The following is an 18209-nucleotide window of genomic DNA, read 5'->3' on the forward strand; positions in this document are numbered from 1 at the left end:
CTGTACTCTTTCTTACTGGGGCATGATGGTCCATTACCTCAGTGAGCAAATCAATAAAACATTCTGTAGCGTGATTTAAATCATCCTCTAGATGAATCAGCTCCCAGGGTACAGCAGCCAAATCCTTTTGAAGTAGCTCATGATTAAATGTTTTAACATTTCTCCTGACCACAACCCTCTGGGGTTTCTTTGGAACCTTGGTGTTTATGGTTATGGTCACAACATTATGGTCTGTCCAGCGCACTGGCATTGATCTGGCTTTTAAGCATTGCAATGGTATATTACAGAAGATCAGATCAGTGCACGTGTCCGAACGGTGACCTAACTTAGTTGATGATCTACTATTTGTTTCAAACCACCGCTCTCTGCATGCCTCATTAATTTAGTTACGTTTGAATTATTATGATCCTTCCAATTTATATTAAAATCGCCCAAGATATGTACATCTCTGTTACTATCTTTGGCCTGGTCAAACCCAGCGTATAAGTCATCCAGATAGTACACCTTAGACTAGAGCTTGGAGATCAATACACACATCGGTATATGATTCTGAATGGACAGTGCTACACCCCCACTATTCCTGTCCCTTCTAAGTAGACTATATCCATGAATGTTCATTTGCCCATCATTTACAGATGTATCCAACTGCGTTTCGGTCATGCAGCCCCTTTCTTGTCAAGTGAAGATTTGTTATAGTTGAAGTTGTCATGATACTCTAAAACACACAAACTCAGATTTGAACATTGGATTACAATATCCAGGGAGTTACTCTCGTTTCCCAATACAATTAGCCGTTGATGTATAGTTTATCCATCACCAAGGAGACTCGTTGGTTCAGACAACGCTTTTCTTTCATGATGGGATACATTTTTTTTCTCCTTTCATTGATCTCCAGGGGGAAAAAAACCATTAATTCCAAAATCAGTGTTCCTGAGTTCACTGCCCCTGCTCTTCGTCATTACCTTTTGCTTAAAATGTTCAAAACATGCAATAATAACCCAAGGCCTATTCCCAGAGGCCTTACCCATTCTATGGACTCTGTAGAATGTGGCATTACACATGACATCTGTGAGCAGTTTCAGTTGAGTTAACAGTGTTGGACAGTGTCCTCACAGACTCTGCTGTTGTCATTCTCCGGTCCCCCTGAAAATATGAGATTGTCCCGCATTGATCGACACTGCACATCAAGCAAGGTTTCTTTAAGTTATTTGTTCTCCCTTTGCACCACCTCCACCTTGCCATGAATAGAGTCTACAGAACCTTTCAGCACCGTGTTCTCTTTCCTTAGATCATCAATCTGACATTGATGTAGTATATCAAGTTTGGCAAGCCTTTCATTGATGGATTTTAACAAGTCAACGTCCATATCAATAAACCTCCTCACTCTCCACGCGCGCCCTCTAGTTTGGGGATGGTTTGATGCCATCGTTGATACCTTGATACCTACGCTTGGCCAACTTGGCTTTGGTTTGTTTTGTTGATTGGGTTTGTTGTCTTTAACAGTGCTTGAATCTTCTGAAACCTGCAACATGTTTCTTTGAGCTCGTAAGTATCTCTCGTCAATCAACCACTGGATGATTCATTGGATTCTGAATCATCCATCGTGTTTGTAGGCAGAGTAAAACAAAAATGAACAAAACAATGGATTTATCTTTCCGGGATAAATACAGGCCATCGTTAGATACATCCAATACAAAAATAAAATCAAACGATTGTGTACTCACTCCTGCCTGTTATATTGAAATATTTGCTGCAAACAATTAACTGAATCTGCCACCAATTTCACCTTTGTGTGTCAGCTTGATTTGGCCAGAGGGAATGAGAAGGATATTAGCCAACTAGACAGCTGTTTCAGGTAATCCCTTTGCAGTAGCTATTCTGTCGGATCTTGAGCATAATAAGTGTTACTCAGGCCTTTGCTCTAAGGGCTAGGTGGACCATACATCTTATTTCTCTGCGTCAACAATTCACATTCTTTGTACCTCACCCACGTATGACATAATAAAACCTAGTACATTAGGTAATTCCAGTGTTCAGCTAGAGATTTATTTTCTATAGATGGAAAAGAGAAAAAACATTTTTTAAAGCCAGCGAAAATGTCAACGTGAACACCAGAAAGAATCAAAGGCAGTTTGAGTCCGACAATGTTCTTCCCACACTTATTTATACTGAAGACAAATGTGCCGTCTTTTCACTGAGCATTGCACTGAACAACTTCACCATAACCTCCCTCCTCCTCATCTTTCTCCATACCGACTCTCACGTCTAAGCAGCACAGTCTCGGTTAGAAAGCTATTTCAACCCATCTTAAAAACAAACTTCTGATGAGCTGTGTGGGTTGGCCACTGGGTGGTCTGACAACAATCTATTCTACTAAACGCTGCCAGCTCTCCCGCCTCGCCTCACGTCCATCACAAGCACGTCTCCTCCTCTCCTCCTCTGCTCCTCTGTTCTTTTTCCCTTCCCTCCCGCCGCGTCTCGCTTTCCATAATTAGTTACTTCGTTCAATTAATTAAGACGGAAGCAAGATTGGCGGCAGCAGACAACTCTCTTTCTCCCTCACTCCCTTTAAGGTTTATCTTGTCAAAGAGACAGCAGGGCTAGGAGGGGGGGAGGAGGGAGGGTGCATGGTCAATTTGACAAAGATGTATTAGGAAACGCCAGTATTCGGGGATACAGAGTCTGCGTCTGTTTGAAGGAGATGTAAGGGATGTGTTTTTCAATGAGAGAGAGAGAGAGAAAGACAGAGAGAGAGTCAAAACAGCAGGTCCGGGACAAAGTAGCACGACCGGTTAATCAGGTCAGGGATCCACAGCTGCAGGCAGAGAGAGAGAGAGAGATCAGCAGTCAGGCCGGATCAAGAAGCGCCTGGGATGCTTTCAGACCAGGCAGAAGCATCGACACTGTGATTAATCAAGAGATGCTGTTGTAAGAGTCTGATGCACTGTAGGTCTGATTTTATCTATGTGTTTACCGTGGAGCGGTGAAACAGATGGTAGCCTAGGATGACTCAGTCTAATGTCTGGCCGGGACAACTGTCGGAGATGAGATGTGACTGTAATATATAGCGAGACCGCATTCAACGGAGCTCATTCCATTGAGTCACTGCCCAATGTCAAGCCAATACTGAAGCATATTTCTTAAAGGTGAGGCTGTTCAAAGATGGAGTACTTGGTTTATCTGGTGATTGTACATGGGTGGCACAGTGTAAGACAACTAGAAATACAGTTATGAAAATAGAAGAGTATACCTATGGAAAAGAGGCCATATTTTGCTAATATTTTAATCTTCATATGACCAGAAAATGGATTAAATAGTAAAACGCTCCCACTTTTCGCTTCCAGACTCCATGTCTCTCACTCCTATACTTTTGCTCCCAAGTGGCGCAGCAGTCTAAGGCACTGCATCTCAATTCAAGAGGCATCACTACAGTCCCTGGTTTGATTCCAGGCTGTATCACATCCGTCCGTGATTGGGAGTCCCATAGGACGGCGCACAGTTGGCCCAGCGTGTTCGGGTTTGGCCGGGGTAGGCTGTCATTGTAAATAAGAATTTGCTCTTAACTGACTAGTTAAATCAAATTTAAATAAAAACCTTCTATCTTGGTCTCTTCCCTCCACTCACCCACTTTCTTTTCCATTAACCCTCCCTCTCTGAAGTAATTCTGTATCTCCCACTCCCACTCTGTAAGTGGGTGTGGGGTTTCTGTCCCCTCTCTCTCTGACCTTGAGGTGATCTGCCAGCTCCTTTCTCAAGCCCTGTGTGTGTGTGTGTGTGTGTGTGTGTGTGTGTGTGTGTGTGTGTGTGTGTGTGTGTGTGTGTGTTACCGAGTGGATGTGAGAGAGCCTATGTGAAGCGAAGGCCTGACCTCTCAGAGCACTGAAGAAGTGCCCTTTCTAGCTGTCTGACTGTGTGTGCGTGTGTTGGGTGGGGTGGGGGGGGGGGGTAGTTAGGAGAGAAAAATGTCTGACCTTACTGCCTGGACTGGGTTTGTTCTAGATCTGCTTCAGTACCTTAGGTGGAATCCCTCCCATCAATATGAGTACGTTTTTTTCTCTCTCGCTCTCTCTTTTCCTCTGTTCTGCACCTCCATCCTTTTCTAAATTGTGGTCGTAGCCCTAATTTTATTTTGAAAATGTGCTACTGCCGCTATGGGCATTGCGGCAGCTCGTTTCATCCCTCACTTTGTAGTAATACTTACGCTAATATGCCTAAGTGCTATTACCACAGTTGTATATATCTGTGCAAAGGCTACATTGGTGAGGTGGTATGACTAAATGTTGCAGTCATGGCTTATAGTCAAGGCCTCCACATATTGATACGGTATTATTCATTCCTCGCTTCTAGGGATAATAAGAAGAGGGAGAGAGTGAGGCATGACATGCAAGTCTCTCTTTGGCAGCAGAGGTCAGATATGAAGGACACGCAGGTAAGGCTCAGCATTAAGTGAAGCTCTCGCTCCTATGGGGAGATGTGAGGGGCACAAATAAGTCCAATAAAAGAAAGCAGGCCTCCGTACCCCAGGGAGTCACGGATGCATGTTCACTTGTCAGAAAAACACAGCTGAAGCTGAAATGATTCCTCCCTCGTGCTCTTTCCCTGCCTCTGTGTCTCTGGAATAGATTTCACCTTGTACCCACTTCTTTCATTTATTCATCCTTTCAGAGAAGATACAGTATGTCTTTCACTTAATCATCCTTTCAGAGAAGATACAGTATGTCTTTCACTTATTCATCCTTTCAGAGAAGATACAGTATGTCTTTCACTTATTCATCCTTTCAGAGAAGATACAGTATGTCTTTCACTTAATTTTTGTTTATCTTTAGTTTGCACTAGATAGGCTGTTTTCGGTTTTCATTAGGCAGGTTTATTGTTTTGTAGTGTTTAGTGTTTAGTGTCGTGTTTACGTTTTGTTTAATAAATATGGATTCGTTTATTGTTTTGTAGTGTTTAGTGTTTAGTCGTGTTTACGTTTTGTTTAATAAATATGGATCGCAATCGACACGCTGCAGTTTGGTCCGACTCTCCTTCATCACCACTAGAAAACCGTTACAGAATCACCCACCACCAACGGACCAAGCGGCGTGTCAACAGGCAGGAGAAGCCGAAAAAGGAGATGCTAAATAAGGATTTCTGGACATGGGAGGAAATCCTCGACGGGAGAGGACCCTGGGCTAAACCAGGGGAGTGTAGCCGCCCAAAGGTGCAACAGGAGAAGCGAAAGGAGGACGTTATAGACAGCAATGGCATGGAGTATACGACGTGGGAAGAGATCGACAGGTGGGCGGCCGACCCAGAGAGAGTGCAGGAGCCCGCATGGGATTCGCTTGAGCAGTGCGAAGAAGGCTATAGGCGAATGGAGTCGAAAAGGAAAACACGGCGGCGCAGAGCGAAGCCCGAGAGTCAGCCCCAAAAATTTATTGGGGGGGGGCTTACAGGGAGTATGGCTATGCCAGGTAGGAGACCTGCGCAAACTCCCTGTGCTTACCGGGGGGCTGGAGAGACCGGGCAGGCACCGTGTTATGCTGTGGAGCGCACGGTGTCTCCAGTGCGGGTGCACAGCCCGGTTCGGTATATTCCAGCTCCGCGTATCGGCCGGGCTAGATTGAGCGTCGAGCCAAATGCCATGAAGCCGGCTCTACGCATCTGGTCCCCAGTGCGTCTCCTTGGGCCGGCTTACATGGCACCAGCCTTGCGCTCGGTGTCTCCGGTTCGCCTGCATAGCCCAGTGCGGGCTATTCCACCTCGCCACACTGGCAGGGCAACCGAGAGCATTCAACCAGGTAAGGTTGGGCAGGCTCGGTGCTCAAGAGCTCCAGTGCGCCTGCACGGTCCGGTCTATCCAGTACCACCTCCACAACCCAGCCCTCCGGTAGCAGCTCCCCGCACCAGGCTTCCTGTGCGTGTCCTCGGTCCAGTACCACCAGTACCAGCACCACGCATCAGGCCTACAGTGCGCCTCGCCTCTCTAGCGCTGTTAGAGCTTTCCTCATCTCCAGCGCTGCCGGAGTCTCCCGCCTGTTCAGCGCAGCCAGAGCCTTTCTCCTCTCCTACGCTGCCGGAGTCTCCCGCCTGTTCAGCGCAGCCAGAGCTGCCAGTCTGCATGGAGCAGCCAGAGCTGCCAGTCTGCATGAAGCAGCCAGAGCTGTCAGTCTGCATGAAGCAGCCAGTCTACATGAAGCAGCCCGAGCTGCCAGTCTGCATGAAGCAGCCAGTCTACATGGAGCAGCCAGAGCTGTCAGTCTGCATGAAGCAGCCAGAGCTGTCAGTCTGCATAGAGCAGCCAGTCTGCATGGAGCTGCCAGTCTGCATGGAGCTGCCAGTCTGCAAGGAGCTGCCAGTCTGCAAGGAGCTGCCAGTCTGCAAGGAGCTGTCAGTCTGCACGGAGCTGTCAGTCTGTAAGGAGCTGCCAGTCTGCAAGGAGCTGCCAGTCAGCACGGAGCCGCCAGAGCGGTCAGTCTGTAAGAAGCCGCCAGAGCTGTCAGCCTATATGGAGCAGCTAGTGCCGCCAGTCTGCCCAGCGCCGCCAGTGCCCCCCGTCTGCCCAGCGTCGCCAGTCTGCCCAGCGTCGCCAGTCTGCCCAGCGCCGTCAGTCTGCCCAGCGCCGTCAGTCTGCCCAGCATCGCCAGTCTGCCCAGCATCGCCAGTCTGCCCAGCGTCGCCAGTCTGCCCAGCGTCCAGTCTGCCCAGCGTCGTCAGTCTGCCCAGCGTCGCCAGTCTGCCCAGCGCCGCCAGTCTGCCCAGCGCCGCCAGTCTGCCCAGCGCCGCCAGTCTGCCCAGCGCCGCCAGTCTGCCCAGCGTCGCCAGTCTGCCCAGCGTCGCCAGTCTGCCCAGCGTCGCCAGTCTGCCCAGCGCCACCAGTCTGCCCAGCACCGCCAGTCTGCCCAGCACCGCCAGTCTGCCCAGCGCCGCCAGTCTGCCCAGCGCCGCCAGTCTGCCCAGCGCCGCCAGATCTGCCAGTCAGCCAGACTCTTCCAGATCTGCCAGTCAGCCAGACTCTTCCAGATCTGCCAGTCAACCAGACTCTTCCAGATCTGCCAGTCAACCAGACTCTTCCAGATCTGCCAGTCAACCAGACTCTTCCAGATCTGCCAGTCAACCAGACTCTTCCAGATCTGCCAGTCAACCAGACTCTTCCAGATCTGCCAGTCAGCCAGGATCTGCCAGTCAGCCAGGATCTGCCAGTCAGCCAGGATCTGCCAGTCAGCCAGGATCTGCTGAAACCACCAGCCAGCCAGGAGCTGGTAGATCTATCTACCTGCCTGAGCTTCCTCTCACTCCTGAGCTTCCTCTCACTCCTGAGCTTCCTCTCACTCCTGAGCTTCCTCTCACTCCTGAGCTTCCTCTCACTCCTGAGCTTCCTCTCACTCCTGAGCTTCCTCTCACTCCTGAGCTTCCTCTCACTCCTGAGCTTTCCTCTCAGCTTTCCTCAGCTCCTGAGCTTTCTCTCACTCCTGAGCTTCCCCTCAGTCCCGAGCTGCCTCGGTCCCGAGCTGTCCTTCAGTCCCGATCTGCTCCTCAGTCCAGTGGGGTTCTGGGTGAGGACTACTAGGCCATGGTCGGCGGCGAGGGTGGACTATCCAGGGACGAAGGGAGAGGGGACTAAGACATTAAATGAGTGGGGTCCACGTCCCGCGCCGGAGCCGCCACCATGGACAGACGCCCACCCGGACCCTCCCTATTGTTTTGAGGTGTGTTCGGGAGTCCGCACCTTAGGGGGTTCTGTCACGCCCTGGTCAAAGTATTTTGTGTTTATCTTTATGTATTTGGTCAGGCCAGGGTGTGGCATAGGGTTTTTGTAATTGTGGTGTGTTTGTCTTGGGGTTTTGGTGGTGGTATTGGGATTGTAGCTTAGTGGGTTGTCTAGCAAAGTCTATGGCTGTCTGGAGTGGTTCTCAATCAGAGGCAGGTGCTTATCGTTGTCTCTGATTGGGAACCATATTTAGGCAGCCATATTCTTTGAGTTTGTCGTGGGTGATTGTCCTTAGTGTCTTACTTGTACTCTCTGTTAGTTTGCACTAGATAGGCTGTTTTCGGTTTTCATTACGTTTATTGTTTTGTAGTGTTTAGTGTTTAGTCGTGTTTACGTTTTGTTTAATAAATATGGATCGCAATCGACACGCTGCAGTTTGGTCCGACTCTCCTTCATCACCACTAGAAAACCGTTACAATGTCTTTCACTTATTCATCCACCTGGGTCATATATGTTGTAGGTCCTGCATAAGATTACAGAAGGGAATGTACTGCAAGTGCAATGACAAATATATATTTTTTGTGTGTGGTGTGTGCGTTATACAGAATACATACACACACTACCATTCAAAAGTTTGTGGTCACTTAAAAATGTCCTTGTTTTTGAAAGAAAAGCAATTTTTTTGTCCATTAAAATAACATAAAAATGATCAGAAATACAGTGTAGACATTGTTAATGTTGTAAATTACTATTGTAGCTGGAAATGGTAGATTTTTTATGGAATATCCACATAGGAGTACAGCCCATTATCAGCAACCATCACTCCTGTGTTTCAATGGCACGTTATGTTAGATAATCCAAGTGTATCATTTTAAAAGCCTGATTGATAATCAGAAAAATCAATTTGCATTGGAACACAGGGGTGATGGTTGCTGATAATGGTCCTCTGTACACCTATGTAGATATTCCATTAAAAATAAGCCATTTCCAGCTACAATAGTCATTTACAACATTAACAATGTCCACACTGATCAATTTTGTGTCATTTTAATGGACAGAAAATGTGCTTTTATTTAAAAAACAAGGACATTTCTAAGTGATCCCAAACTTTTGAACAGGTGTGTGTGTGTGTGTGTGTGTGTGTGTGTGTGTGTGTGTGTGTGTGTGTGTGTGTGTTCCAGTATAAGGTGTATAATATTACTGTGGTCAGCAAGTTCAGTGATTACAGAGTATTGAATGTAGCCATTGAGATGAATAATTAGTTCTCGTTGTGGATGCTGCGAATGATTCGGTGTGAAAGCTGGTCTGAATGGGAAGCTTTCATTTCTCCTGCAGCCAAAAGTCACCAAGTTCTTTCCCCCTCCTCCTCTCCACGGAGCTCTGATTTAGGGCCATGGACAGCGCCCTTCCCCTCTACGTGTCAAGACTTAACTTGACACCAGCGAGCAGAACTTGAACATTTGTATAGGCATGCCTTGAAATCAATGGGGAAATCAAATTAAATGTGCATGCGTGTATGTCAAGTTAGGATTTGGCCGAGTGGAGTGGATGTCTGCTTTAAGTCCATGGACAGTGCTCCATATTCTCCGTAGTAGTGGTGCTTGATATCAGCACCACGGACAGCGACAATATTCTCTGTATTACACTTTATCAGCACCATGGACAACTCTCATCTTCTTGACCCTAGGAATCTGATTCATTGCATTCATTGTATTCATTGTAAGTCATTGTCTCTGTCTCGCACTGTGCTGATGCTCCAGCGAGAGAGCCCTAAGGGCTGGTCTAGGATCAGCCTTCGCTTTCCTTGTTGCTTCTCAAATGGTGTTGCTGTAGCGTTGATGGATCTCCTTCCTCCAGTGGAGTTAGCACCTGAGTCAGGCTTATCCTGACAGCCCAGTCAAACTGTTCTAAACCCTCTGGCAAGTGCCAAGTGGAGCCAATGCCGATAGACAGTCTGTCAGGTTGCTGGATGAAGTGCTGTATGGCACAGTGCCAAGTTGTGTGTGCGGGGTTTAACCCATGCAGAGATTGCTCTGTGTTATCCTAAAGTACTACAGTACCTGATCTTTATACCTGTTATCACCTGGGGCATGCATGACTTCAAATCGATCTTAAAAGCCCATTGCAGTCAAAAATGTGATTTTGCTTTGTTTTATACAATGAGTGTACAAAACATTAAGAACATCTTCTTAATATTGAGTTGCACCCCCCTTTGCCCTCAGAACAGCCTCAATTCATCGGGCATGGTGTCAAAAACATTCCACAGGGATGCTGGCCCATGTTGACTCCAATGTTTCCCACAGTTGTGCCAAGTTGGCTGGATGTCCTTTGGGTGGTGGACCATTGGTGATACACACGGGAAACATTTGAGCTTGACAAACAGCAGCGTTGCAGTTCTTGACACTCAAACCTGTGCGCCTGGCACCTACTACCATACTCCTTTCAAAGGCACTTTGTCTTGCCCGTTCACCCTCTGAATGGCACACGTACACAATCCATGTCTCAATTGTCTCTAGGCTTAAAAATCCTTCTTTAAGCTGTCTCCTCCCCTTCATCTACAATGATTAAGGTGGATTTAACAGGTGACATCAATAAGGGATCATAGCTTTCACCTGGATTCACCTGGTCAGTCTATGTCATGGAAGGAGCATGTGTTCCTAAAGTTTTTTATATATATATTTCCACACTATGAGGTTGGAATAATACTGTGAAATTGTGAAAATGATGATACCGCCTTTCTAGTGTAAGAGCTGTTTGAACAGGCCACCTGATATTTCAGCCTGTTTTGGTGGGATGGAGTTTTCGCCTTCCATGGTGACATCACCATGCGGTAAATTAGTTAAAAGACCATTTAAGAAAGAGGGTTACAAACCTCTCTGCCTGTAACAGCAAATTGTCCCATAATGTTTGATATCTTTTTGTGTCGTTACTGTGGAAGAAATCAACCCAGATAAAATGATTATTTCAGTCACACACACACACCTAGGTAATAGGATTATATTAAAGTTATCCTCACTGATAATCACCACCATACACACACACACACACGCTATCTCTCCCACATTCTAAATAAACAAGGCGGTGTTTTAGGATGTCTGACAGGGTAGTGTACAAACAGCCATGGGCATAATCACATTTCTGTGGAGAGTGGAGGGGCGGGAAGCTAGGCTGCAAAATCCTCCCGCCGTTTATTCTGCCTCTCCCTGCTATGATCTCACCAGTGAGGTTCAGCTGCTCCCGAGTGAGCTCAGCCGGGTCCACATGCATAATTTAGACTAACATCTGCTTAGATAGGACTGACTGGAAGTGCATCTTAAACAGTGAGATGTGCATACACACGGTATTCTGTTGGGCACAAAAGGCTTTGGTGAACATCCTGTACTGTAGCTCTCATCGAGGTGTCTTGTTTTGTGAGGAGGGATGTACTTTCCTGTTCCTGTCTCTCTTGTGTTGCCATTTCAGAATGACCTTGCAGCTCAAACAGGTCTTGAGCATCTTTGACATGCAGTAAAAAAGGATGAATCGTGCAGAAGGCAGAAGTTGTGAAGGAGGCCTTGTAAAAGCCTTGCTGATGTAGAGATAGCGATTTGAATAGCCTATACACTCGGGGTTTGTGATCACAGTACACCTGATAAAGCGAGTCAGATAAGTTGAAACCTTCAAGGGTGCCGGTCCCATATGCACATGAGCAAGTACATAGACAATAGGATACCAAAGGGAGGGAAATAGTTGATGTCATACATACTTGTGGATAACGAGAAATAGAAAAAAAGCTGATGTCCTTTCCTTCAACTATCTATTTTCTACCCGAACAATGGATGGTTGTAAATGAAAGAGCATTCGCTCTACAGCATCCTTACCTTGTTGGGTTCTCTTCTCTCCCAAGGAAGCCCATTCTGTAAATGAGTAATGAAGGACACTGTATTCTCTCCCTCCCCCTTACACCTGGGTTCGTATTGGTACCAAGGTTGTTATGGCTATCTTCAGAGCACTTTAGAAAAGAGCTTCACGCAGGAAAGTTTCAAGGAGGATGTCGGACATATTCGCATATAGACTACTATATTATTTGAAATGGTAAGTTACCTGGAATTGTTCAATTAAAGGTATTTGAATCTCCCCAGGACTGAAGATGACAAACCTTGCACTGTATTGCATCAAATCAGTCCTCATTGTACACCACATGTTAAACATTTAATTTACACATTAAATAATGATATCTGATGCTATTTTTGCATCCCCTTACTGAAAAGGGTTCTTCAAAAACCGGACCTTTTCTAGTAATTTACGCTGCACTGAAGTGTTAAATTGGATTAGATGCCGGAATGGTTTTTCAGTGACAGGATTGGTACTGACATGAGTTGCCGGTACTTTAGGTATTTGACTGTTTTAGGGAGGGAAGGAAAGAGTGGATGAAAAAAAAGAAAAGCTGAGTAAAGAACTGCTTTTTATTTGTATGTTTTTTACAGACATAAACATGGCAGGGGAGCCCAAACCGTACCGGCCCAAGCCAGGCTCCAAACGGCCGCTGTCGGCTGTTTACAGGTAAACCCGTAAAGATCTCTCTCACTCTCTGTCCCTCTCTCATCTCTCCCTCTCGGCTATGGGGAGATGAGGAACCTGTCTAAAGTGTGTGTCTGAGGCTTTCTCCTACTGTAACAACTTGTAAAGGAGTTGGATTAGTGTGTGGTGTCAGGTGAAGGCTAAGGAGTGATGCAAATTCAGATTATGTCTAGGAGTTGGCGAATCAGCAAGAACCTATAGAAAACTGGGGTTAGCAGCTACATTATGCTAAAGATACTCTGGCTTTGTATGAGAACTCTGGCATCATTATTTTGTCAAAGGTCAGTGTTCTGTGTTGTTTTAACTCTAGGATTGTGAGGGGAAAAAATCAATGACATCCATATGGTTTTAAGTCATTAACAATGTGGGATTTAGTTTGCCCATGTTTCTCAAGAGCACATAAAATGAGAACCATGAAAACTTCTGGTAAAAATGTAAATTCTCATTTCCCAATTGAGTTTACTCCCAAGGTACTAGTTATTCGACTCTTGACATGTCCTTAAAATCGTCAAGTATAACAGATCCAACATAAGAGGCATTCCATGCAAAAAAAATTGAATATGAAGGCTTTATTACGCATGGCCTAATTTTTCTCCCATACACGTCTGATCATTAAAGCTTTATTTTTTTTGTCAATGTATAATACACTCAGTGGTCAGTTTGTTAGTTACACCTCCACATTCATGAAAATGGTTCGCTCCTACAGACAGTGAGTCACGTGGCCGTGGCTTGCTACATAAAGCATGCAGACAGCATTGAGGCAATCAGTTACGGTTCGATTGAACATTAGAATGGGCAAAAGAAGTGGCCTAAGCGACTTTGAGTGTGGTATGATCGTTGGTCCCAGGCGCGCCGGTTCCAGTATCTCAGAAACGTCCGGTCTCCTGGGCTTTTCACGCGTGTCAGTGTCTGGGGTTTATGGAGCGGAAAACAAAAAACATCCAGTCAGCGCCAGTCCTGTGGGTGAAAATAGCCCATTGATGAGAGGTCGAAGGAGAATGGCAAGAATCGTGCCATGTTAACAGGCGGGTCACAAACAGGCAAATAATGGCGCTGTACAACAGTGGTGTGCAGAACACCATCTCGGAGCACACAACTTGTCGATCCTTGTCACAGATGTGCTATTGCAGCAGATGACCACACTGGGTTCCACTCCTATTAGCTAAAAACAAGAAGAAGAGGCTCCAGCGGTCACTAATACTGGGCAATTGAGGAGTGGAAAAACATTGCCTGGTGCGACGAATCCCCGTTCCCTGTTGCGTCATGCTGATGGAGAAAGTCAGGATTGAACTTAACTTTATGTAAGCAGCATGAGTCCATAGCCCCATCCTGCCTGGTGTCAACAGTTCAGGCTGGTGGTGGCAAAGAATTCAGAATGTTCTGGAGGCAAATAGGGTTCCGACCCGGTACTAGATGGGTGTACCTAATAAACTGACCACTGAGTGTATAACTGGTGTGCAGCCATATTGGTCTATTTACTATGACTAATGGTTAACAGACTGTTGTATAGTGGTCCCTTGACACCCTGTCAACCCACAGTTGTCCCATTCATTGGCTTGTTCCATTAGGCCTCTTTGTTTTCTTATTTATTCATTTGCACATTGTTTTTTATGTTACAAATTCATTAAACATTCATTTGCATTTTAATACCACAGCTCAAAACAGCCGTGATGTAACATGGTAATTAGAGAGCCAAAACCAACACTGGGCTGCTCTAAATGGAAATGACATTTGCATGAATCTTAATTAAAAATTATCCCTGTGAAAAGAAATGTGAACTTCTCTCCTGTTCTGAATAGGTGTACATTTTCTTTCCTTCTCTGAAATGTAGTTTATATGTTCTATTTTTTATTAGTACTGACATTTTCATGATTCCTCTGAGCTCACAATTGACGTGAGATTGTGGAATGTGTTGTTGATGGAGGTACCTTAGTTCTTGTGACCTTCCTAGGTTTATCCGCAGGTTCCGGCCTTGAATGTAGAACCACTCTGAAACCACTCTTATTCCTGTCAGTCAGTCGTTGGCCTCCGCATGTCAGATTAGCTAAGGTTTTTTCTCCATCTGCGGTGGCCTTAAGACTTGACCCACATGTCTGTTTGGATCAAACGGTTTCTGTTTTGATATGTTAGCATTTGACAGAGCTTATAGTAGACATTAAATGCTAAACACACTCTCTCTTTTCTCTCTCTCTCTCTCTCTCTCTCTCTCTCTCTCATCCCCAGTGGTTATGAATTTGACTATGACTACTACAGGGATGATTTCTACAGTCGGTATGTATTGAATAATTCACTTACTTTTATGACATTGGAAAAAACTGTAAATTACATTATGCCAAGTGTAAAATCGGTCAAATGAAAAATTTACGGAAATATGGAAATGTTTCCCAGCAAAGTACCTTCTGCTTCAAGTTGTTTTTGCTAAGCAACCTTCTCTCCAAATATGAATAAGATACCTTTTCAGTCATTTCATCCATTTAAAAAGACTGAGTAGAGCACGTCCTTGTACTTTTATCAACCTGTGTTTTCTTCCGCTAATTTGTTTTGGTGTTCAGTGCTTTAATCTGCTGAGACATTTACTAAATGTCAACTCGGACAGAGCTGCGATTGAAAAATCAACTGGCGCTGTGAAATTAGTCAAGGAAGACACCTCACTTTGACATTTACATCTTGTTTTATTTATCCCCCCTTCTTTTAAAGATGGATGGGAAGATAATTGATAGTACATTAGAGTGTAATAGTAATTTGATCAATGTGAAAAATAATGAAAAGTCAGGCTTGTGAGAGATTTGACATTTATTTGCATCCAAAAGAACACACTTGAATTGGAATGTTTCAAAATGGCGGAGCACAGATTTGTACGTCATTGATAAGGAACAATTGAAGAGGTCATAGAATGAGATGCAGTATACTGTATAGAAATATATTGCGAGACAGAGGCATAGGCTATGAATAATAGGTTGTACAAATGGATTGCGTGCATTTGAAAATAGGACCATTTGATAAGCAAATCCATGTCAGATAGACCTACAGTAGATAGCCATTATACAGCTACCATCAACCTTATATGTAATAGATAGATTGTTGGGGGATATACTTCATAAGTCATTGATGACAAAATACGCTGGTTGGTGCGAATATACAGTAGTATGGATTGATTGAAGCTCAATGTTAAATTCGTATCTAAGCCAATATGACACCAATGTCGATGAAAATTTGCAAATCAATTTGATTGGAGGTACACGACTCACTCCCCACCTCGCGTCATGATTCCTTCCGGCCATTACAGAGAACACTTATACCGTAGGGCCGTTATCATTAGAATTCTTGGGGCCCAAACCTAGAAACAATTCTAGACGTCGGATTAAAACGAGGCTGCGGCGTCCACAAGGTGACAATTACACTTGGATACATTTGGGCTCAACACGTTTGTAGATGCAGCAGTTTTTATTAAATGTATAATTTATCGCTCTCACATGCACATTTCAGTCCTTTAAGAACCAACGATGTGCTACCTTTTTGTAGCATTTCTGACAATCAAATCAAATTTTACAGTGAAATGCTTACTTACGAGCCCCTAACCAACAATGCAGTTTAACATGCAAATAGTCTGGGTAGCCATTTGATTAGGTGTTCAGGAGTTTATGGCTTGGGTTAGAAGCTGTTTAGAAGTCTCTTGGACCTAGACTTGGCGCTCCGGGTACCGCTTGCCATTTGCAATACCCTCTTTAGGCCTTGCGGGCGGAGGCCGAGCAGTTGCCATACCAGGCAGTGATGCAACCAGTCAGTATGCTCTCGATGGTGTAGCTGTTGAAACTTTTGAGGATCTGAGGACCCATGCCAAATCTTTTCAGTCTCCTGAGGGGGAAAAGGTTTTGTCGTGCCTGTCTTGGTGTGCTTGGACCATGTTAGTTTGTTGGGGATGTGGACACCAAGGAACTTAAAGCTCTCAACCTGCTCCACTGCAACCCCGTCGATGAGAATGGGGGCGTGCTCGGTCCTCTTTTTCCTGTAGTCCACAATCATCTCCTTTGTCTTGATCACGTTGAGGGAGAGGTTGTTGTCCTGGCACCACACGGCCAGGTCTTTGACCTCCTCCCTATAGGCTGTCTCGTCGTTGTCGGTGATCAGGCGTACCACTGTTGTGTCATCTGCAAACTTAATGATGGTGTTGGAGTCAAGCCTGGCTGTGCCAGTCATGAGTGAACAGGGAGTACAGGAGGGGACTGAGCATGCACCCCTGAGGGGCCCCTGTGTTGAGGATCAGCGTGACAGGTATGATGTTACCTAGAAAGAAATCATCACCTATGGCAGCAAATATTGAGGTGGTTAATTCTAATGCTTAGGCTATGCACTAAATGGAATATTTGGCACATCATTGCGCACATGTTGTTAGGCCTACACATCATGAAATTGAGGTAAGAATTACAGACAGTAGCCTACAATTAGAAAAATAAAACTCAATTGATTGAACTTGAAATTGATTCAATATGATTGAAATACAGTGCCTTCAAAAAGTATTAAAACTCCTAGACTTTTTCCACATTTTGTTGTGTTAGAGCCTAAAAATGATTCAATGGAGATGTTTTGGTCACTGGCCTACACACAATACCCCATAATGCCAAAGTGGAATTATGTTTTTTCAAATGTTTACAAATTAATTAAAAATTCAAATTCAACCCCTTTGTTATTCAACCCCTTTGTTATTACAAACCTAAGTTCAAGAGCAAATGTGCTTAACAAGTCACATAATAAGTTGCATGGACTCACTCTGTGTGCAATAATATTGTTTAACATTCTTTTTGAATGACTACCTCATCTATGTACCCCACACATATTATCTGTAAGGTCCATCAGTCGGGCAGTGAATTTCAAACACAGATTCGACCACAAAGACCCAAGAGGTTTTCCAATGCCTCGCAAAGAAGGGCACCTATTGCTAGATGGGTAAACATAAGCAGACATTGAATATCCCTATGAGCATAGTGAAATTATTCATTACACTTTGGATGGCGTATCAAAACACCCAGTCACTACAAAGATACAGGCATCCTTCCTAACTCAGTTGCCGGAGAAGAAGGAAACCGATCATGGATTTCACCATGTGGCCAATGGTGACTTTAAAACAGTTACACAGTTTAATGGCTATGATAAGAGAAAGCTGAGGACGGATCAACAACGTTGTAGTTACACCACAATACTAACCTAATTGACAGAATGAAAAAGACGCCTGAACAGAATACAAATATTCCAAAACATAAATCTTGTTTGTAACAAGGCACTAAATACTTCAAAAACTGTGGCAAAACAATTAACTTTTGGTCCCGAAAACAAATTATGTTTGTGGAATATCCAATTATTGAGTACCACTCTTCATATTTTCAAGCAAAGTGGTGGCTCATATGGATATGAAACGGAATGGAGCAAAGTACAGGCAAAATCCTAGGGAACAACCTGCTTTCCACTAGACACTGAGAGATGAATTCACCTTTCATCAGGACAATAACCTAAAACACAAGGCCAAATCTACACTGGAGTTGCTTTCCAAGAAGACAGTGAATGTTCCTGAGTGGCCAAGTTACAGTTTTGACTTAAAGTGATTGGCAAGACCTGAACATTGTTGTCTAGTACTGATCAACAACCAACTTGACAGAGCTTGAAGAATTTTCTGCAAAAAATTTGAAAATATTGTACAATCAAGATGTGCAAACATCTTAGAGACTAATCCAGAAAGACTCACAGCTGTAATCGCTGCCAAAGGGATTCTGACATGTATTGACACAACGAAATGTAACACAACAAAATGTGGAATAAGTCAACGGTTATGAATACTTTCTGAAGGAACTGTAAATCCAATCAATTTTATCCCACTTTGTAACACAAGACATAGGTCTACTGTATGTAGCTTACTGTATTTATATTTTAATGCAGTCATCTCGGTTTTCATTTGAGGCCATTT

General features: G+C 44.6%; 1 protein-coding gene across 3 annotated transcripts in view; it reads left to right on the forward strand.

Annotated features, from left to right (window-relative positions):
- Positions 1 to 18209, forward strand: part of LOC112227902 (RNA-binding Raly-like protein) — a 156889-nt gene that overhangs the window by 121385 nt on the left and 17295 nt on the right. For all 3 annotated transcript variants that reach the window (XM_024392892.2, XM_024392894.2, XM_024392893.2), the window contains exons 3-4: positions 12160 to 12235; positions 14477 to 14524. In XM_024392892.2, coding sequence (XP_024248660.1) covers positions 12160 to 12235; positions 14477 to 14524 — 124 coding nt within the window. The remainder of the gene's footprint in view (positions 1 to 12159; positions 12236 to 14476; positions 14525 to 18209) is intronic.

The sequence above is a fragment of the Oncorhynchus tshawytscha genome, linkage group LG29, assembly GCF_018296145.1.
Source record: "Oncorhynchus tshawytscha isolate Ot180627B linkage group LG29, Otsh_v2.0, whole genome shotgun sequence".
Classification (NCBI taxonomy): domain Eukaryota; kingdom Metazoa; phylum Chordata; class Actinopteri; order Salmoniformes; family Salmonidae; genus Oncorhynchus; species Oncorhynchus tshawytscha.